The sequence below is a fragment of the Camelus dromedarius genome, chromosome 7 (assembly GCF_036321535.1).
Source record: "Camelus dromedarius isolate mCamDro1 chromosome 7, mCamDro1.pat, whole genome shotgun sequence".
NCBI classification, from domain to species: domain Eukaryota; kingdom Metazoa; phylum Chordata; class Mammalia; order Artiodactyla; family Camelidae; genus Camelus; species Camelus dromedarius.
This window is the reverse complement of record NC_087442.1, coordinates 59,713,145-59,739,388: the sequence shown is the minus strand read 5'-3', so window position 1 is coordinate 59,739,388 and position 26,244 is coordinate 59,713,145. Positions and strand designations below refer to the sequence as shown.

General features: G+C 35.5%; 1 protein-coding gene, 1 long non-coding RNA gene and 1 other non-coding gene across 6 annotated transcripts in view; 1 reads left to right on the top strand and 2 right to left on the bottom strand.

Annotated features, from left to right (window-relative positions):
• Positions 1-16,421, top strand: part of DYNC1I1 (dynein cytoplasmic 1 intermediate chain 1) — a 341,842-nt gene extending 325,421 nt beyond the window's left edge. For all 3 annotated transcript variants that reach the window (XM_064487554.1, XM_031454937.2, XM_031454935.2), the window contains one exon: positions 15,478-16,421. In XM_064487554.1, coding sequence (XP_064343624.1) covers positions 15,478-15,588 — 111 coding nt within the window. In that variant the 3' untranslated portion in view covers positions 15,589-16,421. The remainder of the gene's footprint in view (positions 1-15,477) is intronic.
• LOC116153985 (uncharacterized) overlaps positions 1-26,244 on the bottom strand; it is a 33,132-nt gene that overhangs the window by 4,427 nt on the left and 2,461 nt on the right. The window contains exons 2-3 of one of the 2 annotated variants that reach the window (XR_004137775.2): positions 23,227-23,339; positions 585-635 (exon numbers count right to left, since the gene is read on the bottom strand). This is a non-coding gene — a long non-coding RNA (uncharacterized LOC116153985). Of the gene's footprint in view, positions 1-584; positions 950-23,226; positions 23,340-26,244 lie in introns of those variants that run through there. The other variant, XR_010381690.1, reaches the window with a different exon arrangement.
• On the bottom strand, positions 24,902-24,973 carry TRNAA-GGC (transfer RNA alanine (anticodon GGC)). The gene has a single exon. It is a non-coding gene; the product is annotated as a tRNA-Ala (tRNA).

Below are 26,244 nucleotides of genomic sequence, written 5' to 3'. Positions count from 1 at the left end.
TAGCTGTAAAAAACAGTCATATCATTTCTATAAAAGGCAGTTATTCTTAGGGCTAAGATTTTGTTCTCTCTGGAGTTGGAGCCGTGAGTGCTATTGGCATATAAAAATGCTTTATACATTTAGCAAAAAAGTTATAAAAGTCATCCAACTATAGAGATGGTGGTGGTGAACTGGCTATTGTTGAACCCTGTATATGAAGCAGTAGGAAACTCGGAGTCATCCCTGACCCAGGAAGTGGACTTTGGCAGATGACTCTGAAGGCAGAAAATGTTTCCAGATCCACTTTGATTCAGTACAATACTGGCCAATGTTTACAAGTCCTTCCTTATGGCATTTCCTTGAGGTAATTATGAGCTATTTCCTTCAAAGTATTTCTCATATTTTTTTTTAAATTAATTGACATCATCACCATTAGAAACTTCTGAATATTTTTCCTACCAGAAATGTAAATTGTTTGACAATTATTCTGAACTATTTTCAGGAGGAAAAAGAATCTGTAGTGATGCTCTAGATTTAGCCTTTAATGCCTTGATAGAAACTTGAAGAGATGCTGAAGCTGTGTCATTAACATGCCAATTACTTACCTGGTCCTGGCTTGACACACAGCAGCATACCAGGAAATGTTGCAGTTGTCACTGTAAGAAGGTAAATTTTAGGCCGTTAGCTTTCTGAATGTCAGTAATGTTTAAAAAAAAAAAAAGATGCCAGTATTCATACATTTTTACCTAAGAAAACAGGATAATTTTCATCTGTATTTCATAGTCATCATATGCCAAAATAATTCACCACTGTGTCTTTAATCTCTACCGTAGTGCCTGGCACAGAGTTGGTACTCAGTCCATGCTGACTGAATCAGCACTGAACAAAACAGATGCTACTTAGTCAAAGAAAAAAACTGCTGTCATGCCCTTCTAAGAAACATGAGCAAAGATGTTTTTTCTACTTAATGACTAAGGTACTATTGGATTAAGTTTCAGATGCATTTATGCTCGAGCTTCCTTTCTAGCCATTTCTAATCAGAGAGAACCAGGTAAGAAGAGTCGGGACCAGAAGCGGGTAAGGAGGACAGTTCTGTCCAAACACATGCCGTTTGCAGCTGAAGCTGTAAAATGAAAAGAGTGGTCTTCTTGTTTGTTAGGACACCTGTTTGGTCTTACCTGCAAGTAATTCAAGTGCCAAAAATTATTACTTTAGGTGTGGAAACAGTTTGTGAATATATATTCACACATTCAAGCTAAGATTATACTTAAAGTGCTTCCTGATGGTGAGTGACATTTAATTCTAAAAAAGGGGCAGTGCGCAGCTCACATTCTAAATCTTAACATTACGATCACTTCGGGTTTTTTTTTTTAATAGTCAACTTAGATGAAAAAAGTGTAATAGGATGAAGCAGATACATTTAAATTTCTAGAAGCAGTTGTGTTTTCATGCTGTTCTAATCAAGAATTTGTTGTGTGTGTGCAGTAAAGTGATCTAACGTTTCTATGAAGATTATGGTATTCTAGAGAGGAAAATACTTGGCAGAACAATTTTTTTTAATGAAATTTTCACAGATCAAAAAAGCACCAAGCTATATTAGAATACTGTGAAACCTTCTGTGAGGGGGATTCTGTATTTTAAGGACAAATATAGCACTGTTATTCCCATCTCCATAGAAAGGGGCGTGTGTGCTGACACCTAGAGGGCGCCCCATCTGAAAGCAGCAGAACACACACTCAAGTGTGCGTGGAACATTCTCTAGAGCTGACCACATGCTGGCCCACAAAGCTAGCCTCAGTGAAGTTAAGAAAATTGAAATTGTACCAAGCATCTTCTCTAACCAGAATGCTCTAAAGGTAGAAATCAAGTATAAGAAAAAAATTGCAAACAGGTGGAGGCTAAACTATATCCTACTAAGTAACCAATAGATCACTGCAGAAATCCAAACATACTTTCACACAAATGAAAACACAACAATTCAAAACCTCTGGGACACAGCAAAAGCAGTTCTAAGATGGAATTTTATAGTAATACAAGCCTACCTCAGGAAACCAAAAAAAAAACCTCAACCTAACTTTACACCTAAAGCAGCTAGAGAAAGAAACAAAATCCAAAGTTAGTAGAAGAAAAGAAATCCTAAAGATTACAACAGAAATGACTGAAAAGATAACATTCATAAACCTTTAGTCAGACTCATCTAGAAAAAAAGTGAGGGCACAAACTAACAAAATCAGCAGTGAAAAAGGAGAACTCATCAATGAATTCGGTAATGTTGCAGGATACAAAATATACAGAAATCAGTTGCATTTCTATACACTAACAACAAAATAGCAGAAAAAGAAATTAAGGAAACAATACCATTCACCGTCATACCAAAAAGAATAAAATATCTTGGAAATAAACTTACCCAAGGAAGCAAAAGACCTGTACTCTGAAAACTGTAAGACACTGATGAAAGAAATTGAAGATGACATAAACAAATGGAAAGATGTATCATGTTCTGGGATTGGAAGAATCAAAACTGGTAAAATGGCCATACTACCCAAGGCAGTCTATAGAGTCAGTGTAATCCCCATTAAATTATCAATGACATTTTTCACAGAGCTGAAACAAAAAATGTTAAAATTTGTATGGAGGGAAGCGTACATAGAATCTAAAGTGTGCCAGGTCCAAAGGCAGAGGCAGTGATTTCATAGGAACCGGGGCCAGGCCTGCCTGCTGGTTTTGGAGGCCCACCTGGGATGTAGGTGACAGTTGCAGCTCACCCAGAGGACATAAAAGCTGGTGGCAGACATTCTGGAAGTGTTAATCTACATGAGCTTGCCGGAGGCCAACATCTTGATTGGGTCATTAGCACCAAGACCCAGCCCTACCCAACAGCCTGCAGGGAAGCCTCAGGCCAAACAACATACAGGGTGGGAACACAGCCCCACCCATCAGCAGACTTCCAAAGCCACAAAGGCCTTTCGACAGGCCCTACCCACCAGGGGTCAGGACCAAGTTTCACCCAGCAGTGGGCAAGCACCAGCTCCTCCTGCCAGGAAACCTGCATAAGCCTCTAGTCCAGCCTCATCCACCAGGGGGTGGATACCAGAAATAAAAAAACAATAATCCCAGAGCCTGTGAAAAATCCTCAAATACAGGCCAGACTCTACATTAGGACATGCTGGACCCTAGCCCTTGGGTGACAAGAGAGTAGTGTACTGCTGAGATGCATGGGATGTCTCCCACAGAGAGCCTCCTTTCCAAGGTCAAGAAACCTAACTAAGCTACCTAAAAATACAAATAGAAAGATAAACAATATGAGCCAGCAGAGGAATATCTCCCAGGCCAAGGCACAAGATAAAATCCCAGAGGAAGAAATAAGTGATGAGGAGATAGGCAATTTATCTGAGAAAGAGTTTAAAGTAATGATGGCAAAGATGTTCAGAGAACTCAAGAGGAGTATAGATGCACAGAGCGAAGTTTTTAGCAAGAAGCTGGAAAATATAAATAATATCCAGAGTTAAAGAATAAAATCACTGAAATGAACAACACGAGCAAGAATAGACTAAATGAGACAGAAGAACGGATCACTGAGCTAGAAGACAGATTACTGGAAATCAGTACTTCAGAACAGAAAAAAGAATGGACAGAAATGAGGATAGTTTTAAGAGAACTCTAGGACAACATGAAGTGCACTAATATTCCCATTATAGGGGTCCCAGAAAGAGGAGAGAGAGAAAGGACCTGAGAAAATTTGGCGTGAGATAATAACTGGAAATGTACCCAACTTGGGAAAGGAAACAGTCACCCAAGTCCAGGAAGCACAGAGAGTTCCACACAGGATCAGCCCAAAGAGGAACACACCAAGGCACACAGTCGTCAAATTGACAAAAATTAAGGATAAGGAGAAAATGTTACAATTAGCAAGAGAAAAGCAACAAATAACATACAAGGGAACTCCCATAAGGTTATCAGCTGATTTTTCAGCAGAAACTCTACAGGCCAGAAGGGAGTGGCAAGATATATTTAAAGTGACGAAAGGGAAAATTCTACAACCAAGATTACTCTATCCAGCAAGGCTCTCATTCAGACTTGATGGAGAAATCAGAAGCTTCACAGATAAACAAAAGCTAAAAGAATTCCGCACCACCAAACCAGCTTTACAACAAATATTAAAGGAACTTCTCTAGTCATCAAACCATAAGAAAAGAGAACAAAAAGAAAAACGATTAAAAAAAGACCTACAAAAGATTGCTTTGGGAGTTCAGGGTCTTTTATGGTTCCATATAAATTCTGGAATTTCTGTGAAAAATATTATGAGTACTTTGGATGTGTAGCTTGCTTTGGGTAGCACAGCCATTTTGATAATGTTGATTCTTCCATTCCAAGAGCACAAGATATCTTTCCATTTCTTTGTATCATCTTCAATTTCCTTCATCAGTGTTTTACAGTTTTCAGAGTATAGGTAACCTCCTTGGTTAAGTTTATTTGTAGGTATTTTATTCTGTTGGATGCAATGGAAATGTTTATGCCAGTTATAAAATTCCAGTTTTTGAAGTGGAAAAAAAAAGTGAATAAAGGGCTGCAAATGGCAAAATATCCTTCTTATATATGCTACATCTTCTTTACCCATTCATCTACTGATGTGCACTTATGATGCTTCCATATCTTGGCAATTATAAATAATGTTGCTGTTAATGGCAGGGTGTATGTATCTTTTTGAATTCTTATTTTGTGGCTTGCCTTATTCCTTTAATAACTATGTAAGTTTAAAAAGCTAAAGCTCTAAACGTTCTTACAAACAATGAACAGTCTATATGTAAATTTTAAAATGTGGTACCTTGTGTATATGTATATATATATAATTATATAATGCAGTACATTATATATGTGCAAACAGTAACAATTTCACCTAATAAAAATGAAAACTGAAAACACACACACAAAAAAGAATCCAACTCTGCACAACAATGTGAACTTAGTACAGTTAAGATGGTAACTATTTTTCAGTGATGTGCAGCTGATTTACAGTGTTAGTTTCAGTTGTAAAGTAATTCAGTCATACATACATACACACACATTTTCAGATTATTTTCCATTATAGCTTGCTTAAAGAAATTGAATATAGTTTCCTGTGCTATACAGTAGGTCCTTGTTGTTTATTATTTTATGTATAGTAGTGTGTATCTGTTAATCCCTAACTCCTAATGTATCTCTACCCCTCTTTCCCCTTAGGTAACCATAGTTTGTTTTCTATGTCTGTGAGTCTATTTCTGGTTAGTATCTTTTTAAAATATGTATCTGTGTTTTTTAGATCCACTATAAGTATATCATATGGTATTTGTCTTTCTCTGTCTGACTTATTTAACTTAATATGATAGTATCTAGGTCTAAGATGGTAAATTTTATGCTATGTATTTCTTTTACCACAATTACATTTTTTAATTTTAAGAAAAGAATCTATCTCTTTTTCATTAAGCCAAACATTAAAAACATTTACAGAAAATACAGAACAATGCCACTCTTCTCCCTGATCTTTTGTTTTGGGAAATATAGCTATTTTTGTTAAAATGTTTTGTATATATAAATGTGAGTTATTACTATTAATTTTAAAATAATAGTTTAAAAAAGTAATATATATTTTTAAATTTGTTTAAAAAAACTTTGTATGGAAACACAAAAGACCCTGAATAGCCAAAACAATTTTGAAAAAGAAGAACAGAGCTGGGAGAATTATGCTTCATACTACCCTACAAAGCTACAGTAGTTAACACAGTGTGGTACTAGCACAAAAACAGACAGATCAATGGAAAAGGATAGAAGTCCAGAAATAAACCCACACACTTACAGTCAGTCTACCACAAAGGAGGCAAGAATATACAATGGAGAAAAGACTATCTCTTCAATAAGTAGTGCTAGGGAAACTAGACAGCTACCTGTGTAAGACTGAAATTAGAACATTCTTTAACACCATATACAAAAATAAACTAAAAATGGATTAAAGACTTAAATATAAGACTGAATACTCAAACTCCAAAAGGAAAAGATATGCAGAACATGCTTGGACATAAATCATAGCAATAGATTATCTGAACCAGCTCCTGGAGTAATGGAAATAAAAGCAAAAATAAATGAGATCTAATTAAACTTAAAAGGTTTTGCACAGCTAAGAATACCATCAACAAAATGAAAAGACAGCCTGCAGACTGGGAGAAAATATTTGCAAATGATGCAACCAACAAGGGAATAATTTCCAAAATACACAAATAGCTCATACACCTTAATATTAAAAAAAAACAAGCAACCAAATCCAAAAATGGGCAGAAGACCTAAATACACATCTCTCCACAGAAGACAGACAGGTGGCCAACAAGCACATGAAAAGATGCTCAACATCATTAAGTGTTAGAGAAATGCAAATCAGAACTACAATGAGATACTACCTCACGTCAGCCAGAATAGCCATCATTAAAAAGTCTACAAACAATAAATGCTGGAGAGGGTGTGTATAAAAGGGAGCCCTCCTACACTGCTGGTGGGAATGTAGTTTGGTGCAGCCATTATGGAAAACAGTATGGAGATTCCTCAAAAGACTAAAAATAGACTCACCATATGCTCTAGCAGTTCTACTCCTGGGCATAGATCAAGAGGAAAAAATAATTCAAAAAGACACATGCACCCCAGTGTTCACAGCAGCACTGTTTACAGTAGCCAAGACATGGAAACAATTTAAATGTGCATCAACAGATGACTGGATGAAGAAGATGTGTGTGTGTGTGTATTTACATGCAATACATTATACACACACACACACACACACACACACACACACACACACACACACACAGTGGAGTACTACTCAGCCATAAAAATCAAATAATGCCATTTGCAGCAACATGTATGGACCTGGAGATCATGATTCTAAGTGAAAGAAGCTAGAAGGAGAAAGAAAAATGCCATATGATATTGCTTATATGTGGAATCTTAAAAAAGATAAAAATGAACTATTATTTATAACTTAGATTTTCAATTTCTTGAATATGTATAAGCATATTTGACTGTCCTTTATGACTGGATTACTGCATTCTGTTGATTCTTATTTTGCAATTGGCTTTATTCCTTTGATAACTATGTGAGTTTAAAAAGCTAAAGTTCTAAACTTTTTTTAGAAACAATGAATATTACATATGTGTATATTTTAAAATGCTTTTATCTCTCAATAAGTTGCACTACCTAGAGTAAACTTTGTTTACACCCCCCCAAAAAAGAAAGAAAGAAAAGGTCATATGTTGCTCTTTAGGGTGTTTTTATCACAAACATTTAAATTTGATAAAATTTATTTTAGATTACTATACATAAATCTGTTGAATTTCTTTACACTAACAATGAAATACCAGGTCAAGAAAGTAAAAAATCAATCCCACTTAAAATCATGTCAAAAAAAAGAGAATACCAGGAATAAACTTACCCAAGGTAAAAGACCTTTATGCTGAAAACTATAAAATATTGATAAAGGAAATTAAAGATGATTCAAAGAAATGGAAAGATATTCCATGCTCTTGGATTGTAAGAATTAATATTGTTAAAATGGGCAAGCCACCCAAAGCAATCTACAGCTTTAATGCAATTCCTATCAAGATACCCATGACATTTTTCACAGAACTAGAATAATCCTAAAATCATATAGAACCACCAAAGACTCAGAATTGCCAAAGCAATCTTGGAGAAAAAGAACAAAGCTAGAGGCATAACTCTTCCAGACTACACTATAAAGCTACAGTGATCAGAAACAGCATGGTTTTGGCACCAAAACAGACATTATAGATCAACAGAACAGAATAGAAGGCCCAGAAATTAACTGATGCACCTATGGTCAATTAAATTAATCTACAACAACAGAGGCAAGAATACACAACATAGAAGAGAAAAATCTCTTCAAAAAATGGTGTTGGGAAAGCTGGACAACTGCATGTAAATCAATGAAGCTAGAACACTCCCTCACATCATACACAAAAATAAACTCAAAATGGCTTACAGACTTAATAAGACATGACATCATTACACTCCTATAAGAGAACATAGGCAAAACATTCTCTGACATAAGTCATAGCATTATTTTCTTAGGTGAGTCTCCCAAGGCAAAAGAAATTAAGGAAAACAAATGGGACCTAATCACACTTAAAAACTTTTGCACAGCAAAGGAAACCATCAACAAAATGAAAGACAATCTATGGAATGGCAGAAAATATTTGCAAACAATGTGAATGACAAGGGGTTAATATCCAAATTATATGAACAGATCATACAACTCAATCAAAAAAATAACCCAGTCAAAAAATGGGCAGAACCGTCAACAGACATTTCTCCAAAGACACAGATGGCCAACAGGCACATGAAAAGATGTTCAGCATAGCTAATCATTACAGAAATGCAAATCAAAACCACAATGAGCTCCACCTCACACTGGTCAAAATGGCTGTCATTAAAAAGCCTACAAATAAATGCTGGAGAGGGGTAAGGAGAAAAAGAAACCCTCCTAAACTGTTGGTGGGAATGTAATTTGTTGGAAAACAGTATGGAGGTTCCTTAAAAAACTAAAAATAGAGGAACCACAGGATCTAGCAGTCCTACTCCTGGGTGTTTATCCAGAAAAGACAAAAATTCTCATTCCAAAAGATACATGCACTCCATATTCATAACAGCACTATTTACAATAACCAAGACAGGGAAGCAACCCAGATCCCCATAAACAGACGACTAGATTAAGATGAGGGGCATATAGCCATTATGGAAGACAGTATGGGGATTTGTTTAAAAACTAAAAATAGACTTACCTTATGATCCAGCAATCCCACGTCTGGGTATATATCCAGTGGGAACTCTAATTCAAACAGATACATGCACCTCAATGTTCACAGAAGCACTATTTACAATAGCCAAAACAGGGAAGCAACCCAAATCCCCATAAATAGATGACTGGATTAAGATATGGTGCATATAGCCATCATGAAAGACAGTATGGAGATTCCTTAAAAAACTAAAAACAGACTTACCATATGTTCCAGCAATCCTACTCCTGGGCATATATATCCAGACGGAACTCTACTTTGAAAAGATACATGCACCCCAACGTTAACAGCAGCACTATATACAATCGCCTAGACATGGAAGCAACCTAAATGTCCATCAATAGATGACTGGATAAAGCAGCTGTGGTATATTTATACAATGGAATGCTACTCAGCCATAAGAAAGAATAAAACAATGCCATTGCAGCAACATGGATGGACCTGGAGATCATTATGCTAAGTGAAGTAAGCCAGAAAGAGAAAGAAAAATGCCATATGATATCACTTATGTGTGGAATCTTAAAAAAAAAAAAAAGGACACTATGAACTCATCTACAAAACAGAAACACTCCCAGACATAGTAAACAATCGTATGGTTACTAGAGAAAGAGGTGGGAAGGGATAAATTTGGGTGTTTGAGATTTAAAATTGTTAGCCATTATATATAAAAATAGATTTTTAAAGTTTCTTCTGTATAGCACAGGGAACTACATTCAATATCTTGTAATAACCTTTAATGAAAAAGAATATGAAAACAAATGTATGTATGTATAAGCATGACTGGGGCATTGTCCTATACATCAGAAATTGACACATTGTAACTGACTGTACTTCAATTAAAAAAAAAATATGGGCAGAAGACCTAAACAGCAATTCTCCAGTGAAGACATACAAATGACCAATAGGCACATGAAAAAATGCTCAATATCACTAATTATCAGAGAAATGCAAATCAAAACTACAATGAGGTATCATCTGACACCAGCCAGAATAGACATCATTCAAAAGTCCATGAACTAAAAATGCTGGAGAGGGTGTGGAGAAAAGGGAACTCTCCTACACTGCTGGTGGGAATGCAGTTTGGTGCAGCTGTTATGGAAAACAGTATGGAGACTCCTCAAAAGACTGAAAATAGACTTACCGTATGATCCAGCAATCCCACTCCTGGGCATACATATCCAGAGAGAACCTTAATTCAAAAAGATACATGCACCCCAACGTGCATAGCAGCACTATTTTCAATAGCCAAGACATGTAAGCAACCTAAATGTCCATTGACAGATGTCTGGATAAAGAAGTTGTGGTATATTTATACAATGGAATACTACCCAGCCATAAAAAGAGTATAATAATGCCATTTGCAGCAACATGGATGGACCTGGAGATTGTCATTCTAAGTAAAGTAAGCCAGAAAGAGAAGGAAAAATACCATATGATATCACTTATATGTGGAATCAAAAAAGAAAAAGACAAATACACTTATTTTCAAAGCAGAAACAGACTCACAGACGTAGTACACAATCATGGTTACCAGGGAAAGGGGGTGGGAAGGGATAAATTTGGGAGTTTGAGATTTGCAAATATTAGCCACATATATAAAAATAGATTTTAAAAAGTTTCAATAAGCATTAATGAAAAAGAATATGAAAGCAAATATATGTAGGTATATGCATAACTTGGACATTGTGCTGTACACCAGAAACTATACATTGTAACTGACTGTACTTCACCAACAACAAAAATTTTTTTAAATGTGGAATCAGAAAGGAGTGAAATTGATTTTGAAAAACAGCCATTTGATCTAAATGAGCAGGAATGCTTCACAGAGTGATACGTAATTGAACCTTCTACAACTGCATGTGTTATCTTCTTAAAATGACTACAAGCTTATAAAATAAATGGTGATGCTTTTTAGGGAAAAAAAAGATGTGGTGCATATATGCAATGGAATATTATTCAGCCATAAAAAAGAATAAAATACTGCTATTTTCAGCAAGATGGATGGACCTAGAGAATATTATGCTTAGGAATAAAATAGGTCAGACAGAGAAGGACAAATACTATATATCACTTATATGTGGAATCTAAAAAGTAATACAAATGACTGTATATACAAAACAGAAACAGGCTCACATATGGAGAAAACAAATGTATGGTTATCAAAGGGGAAAGGGGGGAGGGATAAATTAGGAGCATGGGATTAACAGATTCAAACTACTGTACATAAAAAAAGTAAGCAACAAAGGTTCACTGTAGAGCACAGGGAACTATTTTCAGTACCTTGTAATAACTTATAATGGAAAATAACCTGAAAAAATACATATAATCAAAACAGCATGGCATTGGTACAAAAACAAACATACGGATCAATGAAACAGAACAGAGAGACCAGAAATAAACCGACAAACTTTTGATCAATTAATCTTTGGCAAAGGAGGCAAGAATATACAATGGAGTAAAGACAGTCTCTTCAGCAAATGGTGTTGGGAAAACTGGACAGCTACATGTAATTCAATGAAATTAGAACACTCCCTCACACCATACACAGAAATAAACTCAAAATGGTTTAAAGACTTAAATATAAGACAAGACACTATAAACCTCTCAGAAGAAAACAAAGGCAAACGTTATCTGACATAAATCTTAGCAATGTACTTCTAGGGCAGTCTACCCAGGCAATAGAAATAAAAGCAGAAGTAAACAAATGGGACCTAATTAAACTTATATGCTTTTGCACAGCAAGGGAAACCATAAACAAAACAAAAAGACAACCTAGGAAATGGGAGAAAAAATTGGCAAAAGGTGAGACTGACAAGGGCTTAATCTCCAGAATATATAAACAGCTCATACAAATTAATAAGAAAAAAATAACACAATCCAAAAATGGACAGAAGACCTAAATAAGCAATTCTCCAATGAAGACAGATGACCAACAGGCACATGAAAAAATACTCAATATTGCTAATTATCAGAGAAATGCAAATCAAAACTACAATGAGGTATTACCTGACACCAGTCAGAATGGCCATCATTCAGAAGTCCACAAATGATAAATACTGGAGAGGCTGTGGAGAAAAGGGAACCCTCCTACACTGTTGGTAGGAATGTAGTTTGGTGCAGCCGTTATGGAAAACAGTATGGAGACTCCTCAAAAGACTGCAAATAGACTTACCATATGATCCATCAGTCCCACTTCTGGGTATATATGTGGAGGGAAATCTAATTTGAAAATATACATGAACCCCAATGTTCAAGCAACACTATTTACAATAATCAAGACAGGGAAGCAACCCAGATCCCAATAACAGATGATTGGATTAAGATGTAGTTCATATAGCCATCATGGAAGACAGTTTGGAGACTGATTAAAAAACTAAAAATAGACTTACGGTATGATCCAGCAATCCCACTCCTGGGCATACATATCCAGAGAGAACCTTAATTCAAAAAGATACATGCACCCCAACGTACACAGCAGCACTATTTTCAATAGCCAAGACATGGAAGCAACCTAAATGTCCACTGACAGATGTCTGGATAAAGAAGTTGTGGTATATTTATACAATGGAATACTACCCAGCCATAAAGAGTATAATAATGCCATTTGCAGCAACATGGATGGACCTGGAGATTGTCATGCTAAGTGAAGAAAGCCAGAAAGAGAGAGAAAAATACATATGATATCACTTATATGTGGAACCTAAAAAATATCTTGTAGTAACTAACAGTGAAAAAGAATATGAGAACAAATAAATGTATGTTCATATATGACTGAAGCATTGTGCTGTACACCAGAAATTGGCACAACATTGTAAACTGACTATACTTCAATAAAAATACATATTAAAAAAAGGGCTTAGTCTGCTGGACACCTGAAACCAACAAGTCTTATAAATCAACAACAGTTCACTTAAAAAAAACTCAGCTATTGCTGAAACCTACTTATAAAACCCTCTAAATTTAATGTTTTATAGGGAAAGTATTAAAATTACTACTTCCATTTCTTTAAGGATAATGAGACTTCAAAAATTCATTTTTGAAAATTAGATGTGCAGCTTTACATGTCATAAATGATACTCAGTTCTGTCCCCAGTTTTATCTGGACACATTCAAACCTTAATGCTTCATAATCTTTATTAGGGGATTTCTTAACAATCTTGCTATTGCCATTACCATTACGTGGAACTATGTAAATATATTGACCTGTTTTCTTGGTTTAATATATAATTTCCATACATTGCTTTTAGTAAAACATTACATATGGAATTATATAGTAACTTAAATTCATGCCATTTTAACCAATAATAGAGTGTTATGTTTAGGAGCCAAACCCCTAGAGTATACTGCTTTTATTAGTGAGACTTGCTTTTCCCCAATATTTAATATTATATGAAGTTACATGCTGTTTTAGCTTTAGCTTGATTCTCATCTTGTGTAAGAAAAAGTTACAAACATGTTATCATGATCAGCTTTTGTCTCTTCTTGAGATTTTATTTTGTGGTTCTTTTTGGGAGGACTTGGTCAGGAGTTGAAGAGATAGGAAATAATGGACCTGTTCTTTCATAGAAATATGTTACCAACCCTTTGCTACTTATACTTTTTGTTAGCTCTTTTGTACCATTTATTTTGAGGGCTTCATTTCCCCAGACCGGTATTTTCTAAAATCGAAGAGAAAAGTGAAGAATAGTGGAACGCAGATAGGAAAAGAGCTCGAAGTAGACAAAATGGACTCGGCAAAGGGGTAACAGTGCTATCTAACAATATGGTGAACTTGTGTCATTATCTGAAAAGAAATTTGGATTCATTTCAATAACTAAGGAAGTGTTTAACCATTCAGAACTCATTCATATGACTAAGTGAGAATTCTTGTTAGTACTTCATTTCTCAAAATAAGAAATACCAAATAAGAAAGTAAGAATACCAAAATAAGTTGTTAAACAACTTACTTCCCCCACCTGTATATAATTTTCAGAATTTTTTAAATGGAAGTAGTCAGTTACAATGTATCAATCTCTGGTTTACGGCACAATGTCCCAGTCATACATACACATGCATGTATTTATTTTCATATTCTTTTTCATATTCTGCTATACAGAAGAAATTTGTTTTTTAATCTGTTTTTATATATAGTAGTTAATATGTGCAAATCTCAAATTCTTGAAACATTTAACCTTAGTACCAGAATGCTAACTGAAGAACATACTTTGTAGCATGATGACGCTGCTGTCCAGTAAGTTATCTTGGAGAGACAGTATCTGAGAATATTATCCCTGTAAGAAAAATTTAAAGTTCTAATTGTTTGGCTCTCTATATAAGAAATTTTTCAGCTGTAAGAGTGATCTCAAAGTTTAGGTTTATTTGCTTTTTTATTTTTGAGAATGTATATTGATAAGGATGAATGCATATTATTAATGTTTATGGAATATGTGGATAGCATGTTGTAGCACTAGTATCTACAGATGGATGTCGGGTAATCCTCCAAGAAAATGGCTCTACAGTCTAAATAAATTTTATTCTGTATGAAAACCATTCAGACTTCTGCTTGATCCTGCTTCTCATCTTCAAATAATTCACTTTTCTATTCCAAACCCTTGTATGATGTTTTTAAGCAATTCATTTTTGGATACTATCTAGAGAAATCATTATCCTTTAAATCAGCTAACAAAAATTCATACACACAGTTTGTGTCAGGTGGGGTTAATTTTCTCCTCACCAAATTGTGCACGGAAGAAGACATTTAGGGAATTTTATAAATCCTCCCTTCTTCCCTTTTGGTGAGTCAGTACAGCATACTGGCTAAAGATGCAGATATTGGAACCAGATGACATTGGCACTGGTATTTGCTACCTATGCAACCTTGGCAAGATGATTTTCTGTGCCTTAATTTCTTCTATAAAATGGAAATGCGATTATCCTGCATAGGCTTGCTGTGAGGAATGAGTATAATACATGTAAAGTACTTAGAGCAGAAGTCTTGGTAAATAGTAGTTACTATTACTGTTATTCATAGGCATCATCATATACTGTCTTGCTGGAGAAGCCAAAGCACCATATCACAGTAGTAAAATTTCTTTGAAGATGTAAGCTATACTTTTGTCATATACAGGCACATTAGCAACACTTAAAAAAAAAAGGATCAATATCATTGACTTAGAAAGACAATACCACAGTTATTTAAAATTCCTCTTATATTTTTTAAAAAATGGAGATACTAGGGATTGAACCCAAGATCTTGTGCGTGCTAAGCATATTCTCGACCACTGAACTATTACCCTCACCCTAAATACCATACTTTTCCTTTTTTTTTTCTTTCAAAGTCCTAGTCAATAATGCAGTATTTATTTGCTGTGTTCACTGTAAGTCTGGTGATGAATTTTCAACAGTGAAGGTCCTTTAACATGGCTACTACAATTGCATAGTTTACATAAGTTTTAAATGTTTTATAAATTCCACAAGTGATTTTGCTTCTAACAGTGACATTATTCCGTTAAAGTGTCAGTTTAAGAGCATTACTTCAGGGATCTAAATGATTCAAGGCAGAATATCTGGCTTCCTTTACATTCCAAGGGGGTGTGTCCATTTTCGGAGGAATAGTCATGCAGGCTTCAAGACTTCAGTCGTAAAAGGTATCTTGTTCACCATTTTCCACTAATTTGCTTTGCAGCTTGCAGTTCCCCACAATGATGAGTGGACCCGATTTGCCAGGACCCTCGTGGAGATTCGCGCTAACAGAGCTGACAGCGAGGAGGAAGGCACCGTCGAGTTGTCAGCCTAGTGGAAATGAGATGCCCCCACCTTGACCTTCCAGAGCTCAGCACCTGCAGTCGTCAAACCTGCTCGTATTCAGTGTCCACTCAGTATCAGTGCTGCCGTGACATTTTGGGTGCCATGTTGTGCCAGCTTTGCTCCAAGTATTCCAGATGTATCCCACCCTACTGTCTGCTGACCTGAAATTCACCAGAGCATTTCTGTCTTTATATTTCTGTCTCAAAAATGGGGGTGGGAGCCTTTACGGGTTTAGTTGTTGCCTTTTAACTACTTAGTAGCTGTATTTAATAGCTGGAAACCTCTGGTTAAGTTTGTGCTTACATGCACTTCTGGCACAGTCCTATTAAATCCGTATGAAGCCGGATATGATTAGGTGCAGATGTGGTGTGCTTCATGCTGCGGCGCAGGGCCAGAGACGTGAGCTGTGGTGTTTTACATGGTGACTCAGACTATGAATGGATTTACTAGAAGAACGTTGCTGCTCCTTAGTTATTGTGGTGTGCTGCATGGAACATATTTATTTGAAAGCATTAAAATAAACGATCCTAGAGCATGTGCATAATGAGAGGACTGCATTGTCTCTCTGCTGCTGTTGAGTTTATATTAAGTTCCAAATAACAATTACAGTATGAAGGTTCCACTGAGGACACGAAATCTTTAGAGGTTTGCTTGCAGTAAATGGAATGAATTTTAATGCCTATTATTTCTAGGTACTTTAACAATATTTCAAATATAGTTGATCACTGATACTTGTCATTCAAGCTAACCTGGTCTGACCAAAGTCTATGGTTCCTAAATATGACACCAGTATTGCCAATAAAATGTTCCAAATGGAGTCTACACCAGTGTGGATAAACCCTTTGCTTGGGAAAAGCCTGATTAAAATTCTGCTCTGACCAGGAGGTAAGGGAGATATGTTAGGGCCATGTTAATGACTGATAATGAATTTACAGGCACCCAACCTAGCTGGACTTAAACCAAGGCTCTTGATTTTATTTTTAAGAAGGAGTGTATGTGGTATTTCTGGAAAGGTCTTTTTTGTCTCCTTCATCAGAGTCACTCTTCCCCAAAGACGTTGGAGGAGGAACAGGTTAAGATGAATAAATGCCAAGTGTTCCATACATTTCATTATTTTTAAATTTACACCAGAAAATTATGTTTATTATTATTGGAATAGGAAATGTGTCTATAAACAACTTTATAGGACTTTTTTTTTCCCCCAAAAGTCATTTCATGCCTAGAGAGAATTAAAATAAATAGAGGTTGAGTCATGAAAAACATTTGAAGACAAGCTTTTTGCTTTTTAAGAAGTTCCACGGTGCTTTGTTGGTACGGATTCCTTGAACTGTGAGATTTCTTTTATTTTTGAAATAACAATATGCTTTTCTCTAAGTGCCAAATGGTGTGTTAATATTGACAGTCTTTGTACACAGTTATTAAATTTTTAAAGATAAAATATGAGTGTCTAAAATAGGTTTAAAAGCAGTCCAATGAAAAGTACTGGGGGAAAAAAAGTTTCTTAGACATACACTAAAGGACCTAGAAACAAGTCAGTAACTCGTGAGCTGTTAATCTGAATGATTCAATGAGTTAAGGCTGAAAAGTGCAAAGGCCAGAGTCACCTGTAGTAGGCACATGAAGAATTGTAAGAGCTTGTGTGAGTATATATCCCACCACGGTAGCTAGTGTCAAAGACAGTCTCCCACTTCTTGTGTAGTGTTGTCCCATCACCAACCTGGGCTGACCTTGTGAAATGATAGGATATGGGGGAAGTGATGCCATGCAGGGCTCGGGACAAGGTTATAAGAAGACTCACAGCTTCCTCCTGGGTCTTTTGGCACACTCACTCTTAATCCCTGAGCCACTGTGTAAGAAGTACAAATACCCTGAGACCTCTGGGCTGTACAAAGGTCTAAGCTCATCATGGAGTGGCCATGTGGATACAGAGGAAGCCAGCCAGCCGACAGCCACTCAAGTCATCCCAGGTAATGTCCCAGATAGAATGTGGTGGCCATGAAAATTTGCCTCTAAGATCTCTTATTGCAAAGAACATAAATGACTGCTCCAGCTGCTTTGCTCTGAAATCCATCACCATATTTGACCAAGGCCATGCTTCCCACAGGCTGCTCCCAGCCAAGACTAGAACATGGCAGGGATACTAAGGCAGGTAGGTCCTGTGAGATGTAAGATTCCTGAGATTTAACTGGCTCAATGACTCCTTGTCAGAACGGCTAAAACTTTCTTGGAACTGTACTTAAGTCTAAGACAAATCCATATTCCTTCTCCCTTCCTCTTTTCCATCTCTCCTTCTTAGGGTCAGATTGACATCACTCTCTGATGGCTCCCCCCAGCATAACCTGGCTGGGGCCGTGCTGGGCCTGATAAGGGAGTAAAGAGACTAAACACCCAAAGAGTTCACAGGTGCCATTAGGGGCCAGGGGAGTAGCCCTGGGGCTGGATTTTGAGGAGTTTAAGGGGCCAGAATATAAGACTGGATAGGTAAGAATTCATTGACTTTGGGGCTTTTTTTTTGAGATATGTGATTTTATGCTCTGGCAAGGACCCCAGGGCATAGGGTGGCTATTAAAGTGGCCCTTACAAGTTGGAAAAGCTCCACACTTAATGAAATGAAAATGTTTGCGTTGCCCTGACTGATAGCACAGACAGCAATAAAGAGGTTGAGGGAACTGGGTATGTTAGAATAGATACATTACGTAAGGCTGGAAGACACATCCAGGAGTCAGGTTGGATAGGACCGTGCAGAGTGCACACCCTTCACCAAAGCCTGTAGCAGTGAGCGAGTGAGAGAGGCATAAGCATGTCTAGGAATTTTAGTGGTGGCTGCCTCTGCAGGCCAGAGCAGACAGTAAGAGAGACAGTCACAGAGCAAGGCTTTTTAGCATCTGTAGGGATGATAAGACTTCAAAGTAATAGTGGCCAGGCGGTTAACCACAGACCCAGAAAGTCAGTTACCGTAATGCTGCATCTGTGGGCCCACTACTTTACTTCACTGAGTTTGTCCTTATGCCACACTGTGTTGACTGCTATAGCTTTTACTGAGTCTTAAACTCAGGTGGTGTAAGTCCTCCAACTGTTACACATCAGGGAAGGCTCTTTTAGCTGTTTTAGGCCTTCTGTGTTTCCACATGCATTTTAGAATCCTTATGAAACTCTTAAAACCATACTGCTTGGATTTCTGTTGAGATTTCCTTAATCTGTATGTTAATTTTGAGAGAACAGACATATTAACAATTTCAAATCTTCCACTATGTGAACAGGGTGTATCTTTCCATTTATTGAGTGTTTTTTAATCTCACTAATGTTTTTAGTATATAGGTTGTGCACCTCTTTTTTTAGATTCCTAGATATTTTAATTTTTTCTATTATGTTACTGTTAATGTTTTAAAATTTTATTTTCCAAATGATTTTTGCTAATTTTCAGAATTAAAATTTATTTTTGTACATCGACCTCATATTTTGCTAAATATAATTATTTCTAGTGGATTTTATAATCCCATTTGTGATTACATACACAGTCATGCTTAGAATAATGAAGACTTCCTTTCTTTCTTTCCAGTCTTTGTTTAGTTTCCTTCCAGCACTAGCTAGGACTTTCACTTCAACGTTGTATTGAAGAAATGAGATTAGCATCCTTACCTTTCCTGATCTTAGTATCAAAAAAAGAGTTTCAAGATGAAGGAAATTCCATTCTATTTTTAGATTGTTAAGAAGCTTTATCATGAACAGGTGCTGAGTTTTTTCGTATGCTTTTCATCTGCATCTTTTGATATGGTCATATAATCATATAATTTTTCCATTTATTCTGCTAATGTAGTCAATCACCCTAGGTGATTATTCTGAATATTAATCTAACCTTGCCCTCCTGGGATAAACCTTATTTGGTCAAAATGGTATCCTCTTAATGTATTGCTAGGTTCTATTTGCTAATAATTTTTAAAGGCTTTTCCCAGAATTGTTCCTTAGGGATACTGGTCTGTAATTTTCTATTCTTGTAATGTCTTTGTCAGGTTTTAGTCACATGATTATGCTCATATGATGAGTTGAAAAGTGTTCCAACCTCCTCTATTTTGTGAGTGTAATACTTGTATTATTTCTTCCTTTAATGTTTGGTAGAATTCACTAGTGAAATCACTTAGCCCTGGAGTTTTATTTGTGGGAAGGTTTTTGTTAACAAACTTATTTAATAGAATAGGGCCATTCAGATTTTTTTTTTTTTGGTTCTATTTTGGTAAGTTGTATTTTTCAAGAAATGTGTCCATTTAAGTTGTCAAATTTATTAACAAAAGTTGTTCATACTATCTCTCTTATTAGCTTTTCATGAGTATAGAATCATAGTGATGTCTTTTTAATTCTTGATATATAGGTAATTCATCTTTTTTAAATCAGTCTTGCCAGTTATCGGTTTTATTCATTATTCAAAGAACTAGCTTTTGGAGTTGATGATTTTCTCTATTGTTCGTCCACTTTTCTTCTTTCTGTTTTGGATTGAATTTGCTTTTTTCTTATTTCCTAAAGTAGAAGCTTAGCTCAGTGTTGTAGAACACGTCTTCTAATTTAGGCCTTTAAAGTTATATATAAAAAAACCCCTCTAAGTACTGCTTTTACTGTGTCCCACAGATTTTGATATGTTATGTTTTCATTATCATTCGGTTCAAAGTATTTTCTAATTTCCATTGTGACAGTATTTGACTAATTTTTTTTAAGAAGTGTGTTTAATTTCCAAATATTTGGAAAACTTTCCAGATATCTTTGTTTTCATTTCTAGCGTGATTCTGCTTGGTAAGAAAAACAGAGTGAGAAATACTCTACTTCAAATATTTTGAAATTTATTAATGATTTATTTTATGGCCTAGGATATGGTCTGGCTTGTCAGTATTCATTCCATGAACACTTAAAAAGAATGCGAATTCTTCATATGTTGGGTATGTGGTTTTAAAAATGTTAAACTGGCTGAGAACATTGTTTCAACCTTCTGTAATCTTACTGATTATTTTCTATGTGTTCTATCAGTTACCAAGGATACATTAAAATATCAAGTTATGGTTGTGAACTTGTCTGTCCTTTAGTTCTCTCCATTTTTATTTATGCATTCTGAAGCTCTGTTACTAGATACATATTTTGTTTATTATCTTTGATAAACTGACCCTTTCATTTTTATGAAATTTCCCTCTAGTGTTCTTTCATTTCAGCCTGAAGGACTACTTTTAACATCTATTGTAGGGCAGGTCTGCTGGTGACAAACTTCCAGCTTTTGCTTATCTGGGTATGTCTTAATTTCTCCTTCAAATTTCTCCTTCATCTTTGAAGAATATTTTGTTAGAAGTTGAGTTTTTCAACGACAATTGTTTTTACTCTCAGCAGTTCGAATCTCTCACCCCACTGCCTTTTGGTCTCTGTGTCAAGATACCAGCTGTTCATCTTATTTAGGATCCCTTGTATATGACAAGTTGCTTCTCTCTTGTAGCTTTTAAGATTGATGTTTTTCATCAAATTTGGGAAGTTTTCAGCCATTATTTCTTCAAGTATTCTTTCTGCCCTTTCTCTTGTTTCCTCTCCCTGAAACTCCCATTGTGTGTATGCTGCCATGCCTGATGGTGTCCCACAGGTCTCTGTTAAATTTTCTGTTCTTCAGGCTGCATGATTTCAACTTACTCTTCTTTGTTTCCTTATTCTTTCTTCTTCCTATTCAAATCTGCTGTTGAGCTCCCCTAGTGAAATTTTCATTTGTTGTGCTTTTTGACTCCACAATTTCTATTTGGCTTCTTTTTATAACTTCTATCTATTGATGTCTTCTATTTGGTGAGACATCATTTTCATACTTTCCTTTAGTTATTTTAGACATGGTCTCTTTTAATTCACTGACATTTAAAATAGCTGATTTTAAACATTCATCTAGAAAATCTAATCTCTGGTCTTTCTCAGGGACAGTTTTTATTGATTTTTTTTTTCCTGTGTATATGCCATACTTTGTTATTTCTTTGCATGTGTACTTTTTGTTGTTGAAAACTTAATATCGTAATGTGCCTAGTAAATGTAATATTGTAATGTGCAACTCTGGAAACCAGATTTTCTTCCCTCCTCAGGATTTGTTGTTGTTGCTACTTACTGGAACTGTTGTTTATTTAGCAAATTTTCTGAACTAATTCTGTGCAGTCTGTATTCTGTGTTATGTGTAGTCCCTGAAGTCTCTGTTAATTTGATGTTTAGCTCATGATTAGACAGAGATTTCCATAATATGCCTGGAGCCAAAAAATCCTTGTAGTCTATGCCAAAGGACTCGTGTGTGTTGACGTGTACCTTGGCCACTCAGCCAGGCAGTTTACAGTTCTGCATTAGCCTTCATGTCTTGTTTCCGCAGAGCCTCAGTGTCCGCAGGAGATGAAAGCTTAGGGCCTTCTCGGGGCTTTGCTGAGTACATGCACAGCTCTGAGAGTGTGCATGTGTTTCTCAGATTCCCAGGAACATCTCAGAGCTGTTTGTAGCCCTTACAAACATTTCATTCCCTAGCCTGTCCTCTCAAGTTTTTGGTTAGCCCATTGTTTGCCATATATGTTATTTATTATCTCATACGGCAGCAACTAAGGTGTTAGCCTGTGAATCCTTTTGACAAATGCCCCCCAGGAAGCAGCTTTAGCACTACATCAGTTCCAAGCTAGGTGCAATAAAACAAGCATCTTGTCTGCCAGGGAGGAACCAGACAGGTTAGAACAAATAATTAGAATTCTTTATGAATGAGGTAATTTCTGCTTCCTGTAGTACCAGGAATGTGAGCTATTATTTTCAGAGCTACTGCTGGATTGCAGGGGAGAGGGCGCAGATGGGACTAGGGTAAGTTAAAATGCCAACGTTCATGATTCTTTCTGAGGATCAGCATTCTTCTTTAGTTAGTGTTCCCTTGGTTGCTGCACATCTTTGGTTAATTTCCAGAGTTCAAGACCAAGAGTTGATTTTGACAGTTTTAACCTGTTTTTTCAATCATGTTTATGGAGGAGCAGAATTTGGAGTTTTTTCCTTTGCCTTTTTGGCTGATACCATTACCACTTTTTATGTTTAATCTGTTTAAGTCTTTATATTTGAAGTGTGTTTCTTGTAAACAGTTTAAAGTTGGGCCCTTCTCTCTTTTTTTTTTTTAAATCCAGTCTAATGGTTTCTGCCTTTTAATTAGAGGATTTAGTCCATGTACAGTTAATGTAATTTTTGGCATAGTTGAATTTTTTGTATTGGTAATTGTTTTTTTATTGGTTCCATTCATTCTTTGTTCTTCTATTCTTCCTCTTCTGCCTTCTTTTTGATGAATCAAGTAGTTTTTAGTATCGTATTATATTTCATCTGTTGACTTCTGTTATTTTTAGTGATTTCACAAGAATGCAATATGCATGTTTAACTATTAAAGGAGTACCTTCAAATGATGTTATACTAGTTCTCACACACACAAAAGTATGTAACAGAATAATCCCTTTGCCCTCTGTCCTTCGTTCCCTTGTTGCCATGTATTTTACTTCTGTATTTACTACTATAAAGCCCACAATACGCTATTATTTTTGCTTCAGTGAAGAGTCTTTTATGGATTAAAAGTATGTGTAAAAGAGAAAGATAATTTTAAAAGGTTTTAAAAACTACTTACCTTCACATTTTTCTTTTCTCGTCCTCTTCATTTCTTTCTAGAGATCTGAGCTTTCCATTTAGTGCCATTTCTCTTCAGCCAGTCTGTCTTTTGGCATATCCAGTAGTGAGATTCTGCAAGAGAATAGTTTCTTCAGTTTTGGGTGTCTAAATATGTCTTTATTTTGACTTCATTTATGGAGTGTATTTTTTTTTTTGGTATAGAATTCCAGTTTGACAGTTTTTTTCTTCTTTAAGCAGATTTTCTAAAATAATGTCTTATCTAAGGTATCTTTACCTAATCCAAGGTCACAAAGATTTTCTCTTATTTTCTTATGAAATATTTATAGTTTTAACTCTTAGACTTATGGATATGATCTATCTTGAATTAATTTTGTGTATGGTGTGGTTGTGGTGTGAGGTTAATTTTTATGTATATGCATATTTAATTTTCCAGCACCATTTGTAGAAGAGTATTTCCCTATTTTTTAAATTTTTAAAACTTTATTTTCTGATACTGTTGGTGGTATATAGAAAAATAATGGATTTTTATATGCTGACTTTGTATCCTGTGGTGTTGCTAAATTCATTTACTAGTTCTAATAGTGATTTTGTACATAAACAATTACAGTTAAAGACTATTTCACTTTTCCCCCCCAATCTATGTTTTTAATTTTTGTTCTTATTGCACTGGCTGGGACATTGAATCTTTCACATATCATATTAAATATAGTTTTCTTTTTTTTGCTGTTTTTTGTTTTTGTAGATACCCTTTGTTAGATTAAGTTTCTTTTTATTCTGGTTTGTGAGATTTTTTTTTTTTTAATGAGTGTTGAATTTTGCCAAATGTTTTTCTGAATCTAATTTAAATAATTGTGATTTTTCTTTTTAATCAATATAGTACATTATTTTTGAGTGTTATCCCTAACTTACATTCTGGTAATGAACCTCATTTGGTCATAAGATTGTCCCTTTTATATGATGTGGGATTCAGATTGCTTAATTTTTAAAAGGATGTGTCTCTGTTCACAAAGAGATATTAGTCTGTTTTTTTTGCCTCATAGTGTATTATGTGATTTTATATTTTGGCAATGCTGTTTCCATAAAATGAGTTGGGAAGTGGGTCCTCCCTTTTTATTTTTGCTAATTTGTTTTTAGAATTTTCCTTATTTCTTTTTGAAATAGTTGGTCGAAATCAACAGTGAATACATCTAGGCTTGGATTTCTCTTCGGGACACGATTTTTTAAACTAAGAGTTTGATTACTGAAATGGGGTAGTCACATTATCTTTTTCAGTGGTTTTGCTAGTATATTTCTTTCAACATGTACATTTCATCTATGTAGTTTATTGACATCAAAATCTGTTTATAGCATTCCCTTGTTATCACATTAATATCTGTACAATCTGTAAGGATATCCCTTCTTTAACTCCTGTTACTGGTGACATGTTTTTTCCTTTTCTGATCAGTCTGTTTGGTGGTTTCCAATTTTTTAAAAATCTTTTTAAAGAACCATATTGTGGTTTCATTGTTTTTCTCTATTATTTTCCTATTTTCTATTTAGTTGCTTTCTGTTTTTTATTAGTTTTTATCTTCTGCATCTTTGGAGTTTAATTTGCTCTTCTTTTTCTAGCTCAATAAGGTGGAAGATTAGGTAACTGAGATCTCTCATTTTTTATTCTTTTTTTCCCCCCTTAGTGGAGGCACTGGGGATTGAACCCAGGACCTTGTACATGCCAGACACATGCTCTACCACTGAGCTATACCCCCCTCTCTTTTTTTCTAATGTAAGTATTTAATAGTATGTATTTCCCTTTAAGCACTATTTTTAATACACTGTAAATTTTTTGCTATCTTGTGTTTTTGTTTTCATTTAGTTCAAAATATTTCCTAATTATCCTTGTGATTTATTCTTTGACTTGTGGTTGGTTTGTAAATGTATTATTTATTATTCAATTATATGAGGAATTTCCACATATCTTCCAGTTATTGATTTCTAGCTGGAATCTGTCATGGCCAGAGAATATAATGTGTATGATTTCAGTCCTCTTAAGTTTACTGAGACTTGTTTTAAGGCCCAGATTATGGTTAATCTTGGTAAAATTTATTTTGTACTGAAGAAGAATGTGTATTCTGTTGTTGAGTGGAGTGTTTAATAAATATGAATAAGGTCAATTATTTACTTTATAGATTATTTTTAATAGTTGTCTTCATGGCTTTGCTGCTAGTTTCATTTGTCATTTCTGGGTCTGTTTCTATTACATGAGGTTTTATTTTGTGATGGTTTATATTTTCCTCCTTATTTTGATTGGTGATTTTTATTAGATTTTTTATTGTGATTTTTACATTGTGTGTTGTGGGATTTTGTTATATTGTCTTAAGTAGTATCAAATTGTGTTCTGACAAGCAGCTAAGTTACTTTGAATCAATTGGATCTCTGTGAGGTCTGCTTTTAAGCTTTTTTAAGGGCAAAGCAGCCATTATCACAGTACTTATTTTGCACTATTCATAATATATTTTTCTGAGGATTCTACCTGATGTTCTATGTTTGATGGAGGAGTCTCTACTCTTGCTGGTGAGAACACAAAGCCTTTTCCTTCTGTGAGCACCAGAATTTTTCTTCTTCTCCCTTTCCAGTGGTTCTTTCCCAAGTCTGGTATAGCTTCCTCTTAGAGGCTGCCAGGTTCCGGAGCCGTCTCTCAGAGCAGCTCTTCCTGTTTGGTACTCTGCCTTAAAATTCCAGCTCTCTTGGCCTCCCTGACTTCTGATCTCCATCTTTTCAATTTGGGGAGGTCAGGCTCCGTCTGGGTTTGCCTTCCTGGCACAGTGGCTGGAAACTGCCTAGAGACAGTAACTTGGTGCAGTGCTAATTCTCACTTTGTTTTCTTTCTCTCAGAGTTGATTTTTGCCTTATAATCAATGTTTTAAAACTACTGTATTCTATTTTGCCCAGTTTTCTAGTTTTCCTTACTATTCCGTCATGGCCAGAAGCAAACCTCCCAAAGGTATAATCTTTAAGGCAGGAAAAAAGTAAACTCGAG